The sequence below is a fragment of the Sinocyclocheilus anshuiensis genome, unplaced genomic scaffold (assembly GCF_001515605.1).
Source record: "Sinocyclocheilus anshuiensis isolate Anshui unplaced genomic scaffold, SAMN03320099.WGS_v1.1 scaffold2166, whole genome shotgun sequence".
NCBI lineage: Eukaryota > Metazoa > Chordata > Actinopteri > Cypriniformes > Cyprinidae > Sinocyclocheilus > Sinocyclocheilus anshuiensis.
This window is the reverse complement of record NW_015557079.1, coordinates 74,313-85,119: the sequence shown is the minus strand read 5'-3', so window position 1 is coordinate 85,119 and position 10,807 is coordinate 74,313. Positions and strand designations below refer to the sequence as shown.

The 10,807-nt window shown below is 36.5% G+C and overlaps 1 protein-coding gene and 1 pseudogene across 1 annotated transcript; one reads left to right on the top strand and one right to left on the bottom strand.

The window, feature by feature from the left end:
- The first annotated feature begins 880 nt into the window (after positions 1-880).
- Positions 881-4,601, top strand: LOC107676857 (zona pellucida sperm-binding protein 4-like; annotated as a pseudogene).
- A 599-nt stretch (positions 4,602-5,200) lies between these two features.
- LOC107676847 (zinc finger protein Gfi-1b-like) lies at positions 5,201-7,117 on the bottom strand. Its single transcript, XM_016471531.1, has 5 exons — positions 6,836-7,117; positions 6,526-6,698; positions 6,110-6,226; positions 5,617-5,782; positions 5,201-5,403 (listed from the first exon to the last, which is right to left on the bottom strand). Exons 1-5 carry the CDS (start codon positions 7,047-7,049, stop codon positions 5,306-5,308), a joined length of 768 nt encoding a protein of 255 aa, XP_016327017.1. The 5' UTR covers positions 7,050-7,117; the 3' UTR covers positions 5,201-5,305.
- Between the last annotated feature and the right edge of the window lie 3,690 nt (positions 7,118-10,807).

The window sequence follows — 10,807 nt, the reverse complement described above, 5'->3', positions numbered from 1 at the left end:
ATCTTAATTTGTGTTCCGAAGATGAACGAAGGTCTTACGGGTTTGGAACGACATGAGGGTGAGTAATTAATGACAGAATTTTAATTTTTAGGTGAACTAACCCTTTAAGTGTATAGCTTTTACAAATCTCATATAAAAGTAATTATAATCAAGAACATTTAGTAATTGTATCATAGTATATATTGATAATGTATATAAATTCAGTAAATATATTAAAAGCAGCTGATACTTTTTTATTGTTTAATATTAAAATTTTACAATTGCAAAAACTGGCTTTATAATGTTGTATGTATGACTGATAATTAAATAGTTAAATTAAATATTTTTTTTAATGATTGATTTTTACAAAATGAATACATTAACATTTTACAGTTTTGTAGACTTGGCTAGTAGAGTTTTAATAAGTAACTGGTATTAGTAATGAGACCTTTTCACAACCTTGCAAAACATTGCAAAATTAAACGTGGAATAAATTTGAGATTAAATAAATATGGCTGTCAGTTTAATATAATTAAAATGACAATAAATAAACTTTTTCTTTTAAATTACGTTGTTTAGTGTTGGGTTAGGAATGGCTTTTGGTTACTCACCGCATATTGTCCAGTGTTTAACAGGTATAATGTATGACACTTTCTCACTCTTTCTGCTTTTACTTTTCTTTTACCTCTTCAGTCCTCCACAGTGATCTCTCTATATGTCAGGTTCTGGGATCACTCTCACCCTATAGCTTCAGTGTCACCACATTGGAGATATAGGCACACAACCTACAGTTCCTCCTGTTACAATCAAACCTTTGCACCAAATCATTCCTCACCTTACAACCAAACCCACACCCGCTCACCCACCCCCTGAATTTCAGGTGCTGTGTTCTAGCCAACATATGAACGTAAAACTGCCACCTGGACCAACATCTGGCCTCTTTGTACAAGGTGAGTTTGAGGTTCAGGCTTTTAATATACTAAATAAAAAATATATCTTAAAATTTGACACTTCTTTCACAGCCCCTTCCAATGGGATAAAAACAGAAGCTGTTCCTATTTTGGAAGCCCCAAGTCATTGTGGGTACTCTGTAAAAAGGGGTAAAGATGGTACCATCAACATCCTCCTGCCTTACTCTTCCTGTCACATGACTCAGAAGGTCTGTAATGTCATTCATTGTTATGCAAGTTGTACGGCTACTTTGATTTCATGAATATTTGTTTATGTTAATCAGGATGGGCTGTACAGAATTATATTAAAATATCAGATACCAGAAGGGCGCACAGTTGAGTCATTGCTGGAGTGTCAGGCTACAAGGTCAAGGTACAGTATAAATCTTTCTAATGAGTGGATTCAGACATTGTGACTTAAAAAATAAACTTTTTAAAAACTGCATTTTTGTTGTGCAGAGTGCAACGTTGCACCTTGGTCTGTGGATCTGGAGCGTTATCATCATCAGAGTGCCACGACAGAGGCTGCTGTTATTCTACAGAAAACCAATCATGTTATTACCCCATGGACGGTGAGCTGGACAAATTATTAAATTCAAATGGAATCATAAACCTTAATTCAAAATTGTGTGTCGTATTTAACAATAAATCTCAAAGCAATGCTTGCAATTATAAAGAATATTTGGCAACCTTTATGTATAATGCATTATAAAGGTATTCATAATGTAGCAAATTTTTTTTTACATGTAGCAAATATATTACAGTAAACAAGAAAATGTATCTACCAACTACTACCCCCCAAACCTAACCCAAACCACAGCACATCAGGAATTCCAAAATAGGTACAATACAGGTAAATAAACAGAATAACAACAAAAATAATGAAAATAGTTTAAATGACCAAGATCTCCCTAACTGAACATATACAGTTCTTCCACATAGACAAAGTGACCGGTTTAGCATGGTTGGTCTGTGCTGATGACAGTTCCAGATATAGTATCTCCAGTAAGGAATGTAACCGATGTTTGATGGAAAGATCATGGGGAGGTTTCCATCATTGAACGAAAAGTTTCTTTTCAGCAGTCGAGGCAGCTAACCAGAATTTCCAGTCTTTCTCTTTTAGAGAAAATTAAGAGTTGTCATTCAACAATAACAGAAAATGAGAAAACGAGTCCGGATGACCTTGTTCAGAACATCAAGCGCCAAATCCCCAAAATCTTGCACATCTGGTCATTCCCAAAGCATATGCCTAGTTTAATTACAATTATTTATGAAATGTTATAATGCATTAAAGTTAAAATGCATGATTATATTAGCAAATTCCTTGTTACATCTGAAATTGGTTATTTGTCATGTGCTTTAATATACTTTATACAGTTGTAACAGGTATTATAATGTGTTATAGATATGGTTACAATTATTCATTAGGTCATAGAATGCAGTACAATAAAAGGCGTATTTTTTTTATATAATGCATTATGTAGAAATACTACAAGTAAAGTGTTACCTGTTTTTGTCAGTAAATGTTTTGAAAAGCACCTGATTGTTTTTTTGAGCAGATAACTTAAACCACAAATAAACCTTAAATCAAAATGTTATCAGATTACTTGTATGTATGTAATGATAAGGTATTAATTACAACTTATTAGTTATACAAAACATGTTAAACTGACAGCTCAGCTGCAGGCATGACGAAGCGGATATCGTCCTCTTTTGGAAGACCAAACAAAGTAGTTTCGCTTTCACAATGAAGAACACAGCGCCTTCACGACATGGCGGCGGCAACAGCGAGAATAAAAGTTACGCCTTCTTTCTTTGCGTGAACATTTGGGCAGCGTTATGCAAATCTTCCCAGATAGTGACATAGGTATGTGGGGGTGTGTTAGAACGAGCCGTTTTAAGTAGGTGCGGTTGATTCTTAACTTTTATAAAGAATATCTCTTTGGATTTGAGACTTTAGTCTTTACAACTTTACAGATTTTCTTTATGCACCAAGAGCTTGTAACACTCCAAAGAGAAAGGAAAAATTGAAATCGCATCATATGACCCCTTTAATTTTACACCATTGTTTTTGTTTGTATAAAGTTTGCCTTAAAGATTTATTTATCAGAATCAAACAAGAACATTTTCAAGAAAACTCTGTGTGTATTTTGTGTTTCCCAATCAGAATGCACAATGGATCGGCATTTTGTTTTCTCGGTTCACTCATCCGCCACTGATCCGTCCCTGTCCCCCGCCAGCCTCGTCACTGCTGGTGACAGCTCTTGCACACCCCAAAAAGTCACTGCTGACATGGCCCTCTTCAAGATCCCTCTGGATGAATGTGGGGTGCACAGATTTGTGAGTAGATTCATTGCAATAGGTGTGTATCTGCGAGCAAGTTTGATCGCAAGTCTAACTGAACTGTCTCTAGGAGGTGGGTAAAACGGTCATCTGTATGGTGGAGATCCTGAATGGAGTGCAGCCCCTCAGTCTAAATTACGGCACCATCACTAGAGTCGCCTGTAAGGTACTCATGAAAATACAGTTACACTGATGCACAAAGAGCCAAGCACCATGCTGAGACTCCATGTTCCCTGTTGTCCCAGACTATTGGTTGAGTGTCGCTATTTACCCGGATCTGTGGTAAGTGTGGGTTATCTGGTGAAAAGCCCCTCCCGCAGACCTTCTATCAAAGCTCAAGGGGTGTTTGGAGTTCAGCTCAGGATTGCAAAAGGTTTAAAACATTTTCTTCATATAAAACCTAGCTGAGTCTTCTCTTACAGTTTGTAGAAAAATATAAACCATTCTTCCAAGTGAAATGTTAACATGTTCAAGAAAATCGAGGCATTTGATGACTTTTGCAACCCCCAAAAAGTGATTTATCAGATTTTGTGCATTAACTACAACCTCTTTTCATTCAGATGAACACTACAATGATTATTACCCACAATACCACCAGCCCCTGCATATGCTGCTGGGAAAACCCCTTTACCTGGAAGTGCATCTGCTAAATCCTCCAGACCCCACTGCTATGCTGCTGGTGCATTACTGTGTTGCATACCCACGCTCTGCAAAATATGCCTGGATCCTTATTTATGATGGGTACGAGATGGTTTTGTGTTTTTTCTTCTTCCATTTTTTATACTGTCACTTAATTCATTTAATGCATCCTTGCTGATTAAGTAGTTTTTTTTTTAATCTTACCCCAAACTTTGAATGGTTTAATGCTTTCAACAAAAATATTAAGCAGCACAACTGTTTTCAACATTTAAAATAAAAACATTAAAAATATTAATTTCAACCTTTTTGACTTTAGGTGCCCAAATTTCCTTGACCAGACCCCAACCCACAAGCCTCCTGCTACACCTGCAGAGGCCCTGATCAATCATCTTAGACGATTCACAATCACTACATTCCAGTTCCTGTCTGAAGAAGCCAATCTGCAGACAGACGAGGAGGTAAAAAGCAGCTCTGGAAGTGCTTAGAAATATAGATGTCATCTAGTCAAATTTAATTTGACATGTAACTTAATGTTTTTTTTTTTTTTTTGGATTTGTCAGATTTATTTTGTGTTCAACTGAGGTTTGTCTACCCTCAGATGGTCCATGTGTTGAGGGCTGCTTTGCAGGTTAGTGTCAGCCATTGCACTTCATTCCGCAGTATGCAATTACAGCCATAATTTATGGTTTATGAATCTCTGACTCCTAATAGGTCTACTACACAGTCTTAAGAGCTCCTGCTTTACAGTCATTTGTACATTTTTACTGGTTGCATTTCACTCATCTAAAGCACTTTTTCCAGATCCCAATAATGTGAAGTCCTGAGAGAAGGTTGATGAGCTGTATAAAGCCCAACTAATAAATCATAATTATTTTTGTTTGACAGATGTACAGTCTTAATAGCAACTGCAAAACAATAAAGCTTTGAATGTCTTTTACTTGTCATGGTGAAGTTTTAAAATGGCATTCAAATCGATGGGCTTTAGAAGAAAAAACTGTGAAAACTTGGTGATATCGGATTGTTGCTTTCTGTGGATTTATGCACAGGTTCAACTTGTGTGAACAGCTATAAACAAACTTGTTTTGCAGTGACTCAAATGAACCTGCGGCCATCAGCTGCACTGCTGCTTGACTCGTTTCTGTATCACCGGATCCATCTATATGAGTCAACATTGCATTTAATTGTGCACTCTCTTTTTCTTTGCATTCATTTATTACTGATGTACAGCTATGATGACACTTTCGTTTACATCTCACACGTAACGCTCTTACGCACTGCTGTGTGAATAAATGACTTGGTTTAAAAACTATGCACTTGATAATTTGGATAATACTTTTTGTGTTTAAAGCTAACTTATGTACATTCACAGAGGTCTTGGTTGGGATTCAGTGTGTTCAGCTGAAGGGTCTGTAGTGTTTTCTGCTGTGTGTGATCAGGTTGGAGCTCTGACTGAAGGCTTTACCACACACTTTACACACATGCGGCTTTTCTCCTGAACAAATCACAAAATAAACCTTGTCAAATGAGGAGCAATCAAAACACATGCACTCAATATATGGTAAATGAAATGCAGTATACTTTACTGTTATTAACACATTACTGTTATTTTGCAAGGTTCTGCTAATAAATCAAATACTTTCCCCTCCGTTTCATATATTCTAATGATTCAATCCTATTCAAAGCTTCAAATCGAAGTTAGTCTCACCGGTGTGTATGAAGGTGTGTTTCTTCATGTCGGATTTCTGGTGGAATCTCTTGCCACAGTATTGGCAGGGATATGGCCGCGTGTCCGAGTGGATCAGGAGGTGAGTGGACAGAGTGGATGAGCGTTTGAATACCTTCCCACATTCCTTGCACTCAAATGTTCGTTCCTGAAATCAAAATGAACAAATGCAATGACAATTTAAAAATAACTATAATTTACCAAAAATCAGCGTACAAAAATGTTTTACAAGAAAAATATTATACAGTGTAAATATATATATATATATATACACTGTATAATATTTCACTTAGAAAACTGTCATTTTTGTATACTCATGTACATATTTATTCATAAAAATAATTGCTTACAAAAAAGGTAAAAACGCCTACTAAACTACATACTACAGATGAGAAACAAAGTTGGAATTGGCAAAGATAAAAGGCATACTCTAGGCAAAAAAATAAAAATAAAAATTGCAAACGAATGGTCATACCTTTACCCTGCATGGCATCACAGGGTCTCTGCTGTCCCGGAATACCAGAGAGCGTCCATGATGACTACCATGCAATCTGTACACGTGAGACTCCAGACGAGTGAGAGAGGAGAAAACCTAATGGAAAAAATTAAAACCAGAACGTTAAAGAACGACTCAGGAAGTGAAAAGTTTCCCCTCTGTCATAGAAAGGCTTGAGACCAAAATAAAGTGAAATATAATTAAAGTGCTACTCAAGGAAAATGTTTTGTCTTCTATTTCTTGGTGAGCAAGATTTATGGACTGGAGGAGCTGGTCAAACGAGTGGATTTGTATTTTAAACAAATCTTCCAAAAATGGCCTGAAGACAGTTTGCTTCAGTGTTTCAGTGTTACATAAGAATATAATTTTTTTTTTTTTAACACAAAAAGGCATACCTTGCCACATAAGCGGCAATGTTTTGGGCCCGAATCCCTCCGAGGACTCATCAGAGAACAGTCCATTGAACTGTCTCTGCTGTTGAGCCCTTGTATGTCTGCTATGTCTCTAGAGTTGACTGGTAACAAGTGCATTGGAGACGGAAGAGGGCCATACCGGAAACCTGCTGGATCTGCAGAAACCCAATGAAGAATGAGTGTTAAACACATGAGAAGATCTGAAAATTGTGAATTTTTTTGCCCATGGCTATACAAAAAATAAAAAGGAACTTCCTCATGTATTAAAAATGAATTTTGTTGATTAACGTACCTGTTTTCCAGTCATTATTGAGACTGCTGTGTGTACTGTTTTGCTGCATGATTGGAGAATATGGTTGTATCTCTTGGCCTGATTCCTCTGGCAGTGTAGCCACTTTTATGGGTACAGACCAGCCCACCAGGCCTAGATAGGGCACGTCAGCGATGGGAAGAGAGGAACGAAAGCCTCCCTTCCTGCTCTTTTTCACCAGAAACGAACGAGGCATAATGAACAGAGAGCTAGCAACAGAGAAGATTGTCCTGCAGGACTAAATATGGAGAGACGAAAATATATGACAACCATATATACAGTGACATGATGCATATTAAATCTCAGCATAATATATGTATTGATTTAAATGAGGATTAAATGTGCACTAGTAACTAATTTTGATATAATGAAAAAAAAAAGGTTTTATTTATTTATTTTTGTCAGGGGATGCACAGATTCTCTTAAGAGTCTAAAATATTTTTTCCTAAATCTCTCTGCATGGCTTTGCTCTGAGTAAGCATAAATGACTCCCAATTTTGCAAGCAACAGCCTTCTTGAGGGCAAAAATGCATTTCTCGAATAAAAGGATGAAGATTTTTTTTTTTTTTTTGATAATTTATGAAATACAAACTCAGGATACTAAATGGAAATGTGTTCTCATCTTGCAAGTCAGAGATTCTCAAATGATAATCAGAGCAACTTCATGACAGCGTATTCCTGTTAAAACACTTAATCCCCATCATTTACAATCACTTTATGAAATGAATTAGATATTACTTTGAGTTGCAGTGGAGATGAGCTATATTTAAATATGAATATAGAAATTTCTATAGCACCTTTTATGGTCTACTCTTGTTTTATGATGTCATGTAATAAATAGATCTATGTTTAAAAATAGGTTTAGATTTTGAAATATTAATTACTTGATATTGCTTATTTATAAAATGAAAATAACTCTTTAATGGCTGTATCTGGTGTACCAAAAATTAAAATATTTAACAGCGTAATAAGAAAAAAAAAAGTATATTACGTAAACGTCTGTGTAACATAAAATGTATTGCTTATACGAGTTCATTAAATGCTCAATGTACTATTTAAGTGAAACAGTCATGATTGTTGTAGTAAATCTTTTAGATCTTGGTCATGTTGATTATCCATTTAATCATGAAATATTAATATATGAAATTCAAAATATTAACTCACAAACAGTTGTTTTTTGTCTATTTTTGTTTTACCACAGAAAGAAAATCTTACAGTGACATCTTACAGTGTTGAAAAAAGCTATATTTGTTATATCACATGTGTATTAAATGCACAGTTTGGTGATTCTGGTATTGCAAGTACAAATGGAAGGAAAAAAACCCCAAAACAGTTTCTTTACAGTTTGTGTGATTACTTCAAATGATAATTTTTTTAACTTCTCCAGACCCTTTGTGATCTTATAAGCAAGTGGATGTAGAAAGAAGATCTTAAGGATGAAGACTTTCATATTACATAATGTTTTAAAATGCTTCATACATATCTAACGGTGTGTAGGGACACAGAAACTCATCAAAAAGTATATTCTAATCCAATTTTCAAAGATACATATTTATATATTATATAATTTAAAGTTTAGGTATTGCTGTGAGGACAGGTGGTTTTAGGGGTATTAAGTGAAAATGTCATGGTAAAACCTAAACCTATTTTAAAAACTAATGACAGTAAACTGATTTTGTCAGTTCACTGCCATTAGCGCCATTATCTTCCAAATAAACCGTATAGGACTTACCAGTAAATGCGTCCAGAGCCAGCCGAGGTGTTTCTATAATAAAATTAACATTCAATGCAATATTTCTTCTCACGTTTATTATCTTACTGTATTTATTGCAGACAGATTAGGCCGCGCTACAGTGTCGTGTCTCGCTCACCAGCAGTAATAAATCACTGAGGACAGGTGCGCGCTCCTTAAAGAGCAGCAAAACTGAAACCTCGGTAACGCGCGCTCACAAAACCGGCCGACCACAGACGCGTCAGTTTCCGCCACGCGCTCTGCCTCGCGCTGATACAAACCAGACTTACACTAACCCTAACTGCTGCAGTGCGAAGGAAAACTACCAGCAAAATAAATCAGGGTGCTCTCATCGAAAACACAGCCTTTTCTGTTGGACATACATCTTAATGAGGCCTACCTATTTTTGTTTAACCGTGGATGTGACTAATAAAAAGCACTGTGGTGATTTTATGTCCTCATTGCAAAAATGGCTGCAGTAGTCATTCATTGCAAATGTAAACCATAGGTAGGCCGAGGAGTGTGATATGGTTTTGAAGGCGTGATTATGACGATTCATTTTAACTCAGATTTTCTGTTGCCACTGAAGGTATCAAACACTCACAGACCCCATGCAGACATATGTTTTGACGCTGGGATGCTGGTTTAAGCTGGTCCTTTGCTGGTTTATGCTGGTCATGTGCTGGCAAAGGACCAGCTTAAACCAGCAAAGGACCAGCATAAACCAGCAAAGGACCAGTTTAAACCAGCAAAGGACCAGCATAAACCAGCAAAGGACCAGTTTAAACCAGCAAAGGACCAGCATAAACCAGCAAAGGACCAGTTTAAACCAGCAAAGGACCAGCATAAACCAGCAAAGGACCAGTTTAAACCAGCAAAGGACCAGCATAAACCAGCAAAGGACCAGTTTAAACCAGCAAAGGACCAGCATAAACCAGCAAAGGACCAGTTTAAACCAGCAAAGGACCAGCATAAACCAGCAAAGGACCAGCTTAAACCAGCATCCCAGCGTCAAAACATACCTAACCAGGATATGCTGTTTTTTTCAACAGGGCTGATGAACTCTGGGGAGTGTGGTTGTGCTAGGTGCAACAAGACTTAGCTCGCTTGCCCATGCCTTAAAACCATATAAATAACTGACATTAAGTCCTCACATTTAGGTCAACCAGCGTGACATTTGCGCTGTAGGGATGACAAATAGGAAAGAACTCTCAGTTGTTGTTTTTTTCTAAAGCTGCAGTTTGCAGGTTTATTGGTTTAGCAAGAAATGAATATAAAATGGCGCAAAGCACCATTCTGAGTTGTTAAAAGCAGCTTTTTCCACATCAAGACATTTGAAATGTTTTAAATGATGTACACACATGAGATGAGGGCTTAAGTGGCCTGATTAAAGTGATAGTTCACCCAAAAGTGAAAAATGTGCCATTATTTACATATAAAGTTGTGCAAAACCTGTATGACATTTTTCTTCTCTTGAACATAAATATTTAGAAGAATGTGGGTAACCAAACAGTTGCTGGTCCCCACCGACTTCCATAGCAGGCACATGCACAGGTAGGGCTCAACCTGTGCAGAGCACATGCCCTTTTTGCCCTTACACTCCAAAGTGCCCTTTTTTTGGTGATGGTGTTTTTTTTTTTTATATCTTCAAAATATTGGATAAGAAAAAATGAGTAGTACAAAAATAAAACAACGCCAATATTACAAAATATAACATTAAAAAGTGTATAAATCACTCGTTTTTCTAAAGGGGGGGGGGGGAACTTTTTCAGTTTCAGCACATGCCCCTCAAAAGGTCTGTGCACGGCCCTGTTCCATAGTATGCAAAATACAGAAGTCAGTGGGTACCAGCAAGTGTTTGATTATCCACTTTATTCAGAATATCTTAAAAAAAAATAATAAAAAAAATTTCATACAGGTTTGGATGTTCATTTTTGGGTGGACTATCCCTTTAAATTTATTTTAATCAATATGAAATAATATAAAAAGCATAACTAGATCAGACAAATTTCTAAGCGAAAACAATTGCTTTTGCACGGTGCTACATCCATGCAGAGCTTCGAAGGGTCAGTTTAATCAAAATGAACATTCCGTCATGTACTTACCCTCATCTGTAGGACTTTAGTAGTTATGTAAAACACAAAAGAAGATATTTTGAAGTCTTTTTTTTCTCAATATTGAAAGTCAATTGGCTCTAATGTTGTTTGGATGCTGCACTGTTG

What these genes read in the sequence shown, in the direction of transcription:
- LOC107676847 (XM_016471531.1), bottom strand. Translation starts at nt 7,049, where the DNA reads ATGCCTCGTTCGTTTCTGGTGAAAAAGAGCAGGAAGGGAGGCTTTCGT. An exon ending in CAATAATGACTGGAAAACAG is followed by an intron (nt 6,699 to 6,835) that starts GTACGTTAATCA and finishes GGGTTTCTGCAG; the next exon opens with ATCCAGCAGGTTTCCGGTAT. An exon ending in ACACACCTTCATACACACCG is followed by an intron (nt 5,404 to 5,616) that starts GTGAGACTAACT and finishes TGATTTGTTCAG; the next exon opens with GAGAAAAGCCGCATGTGTGT.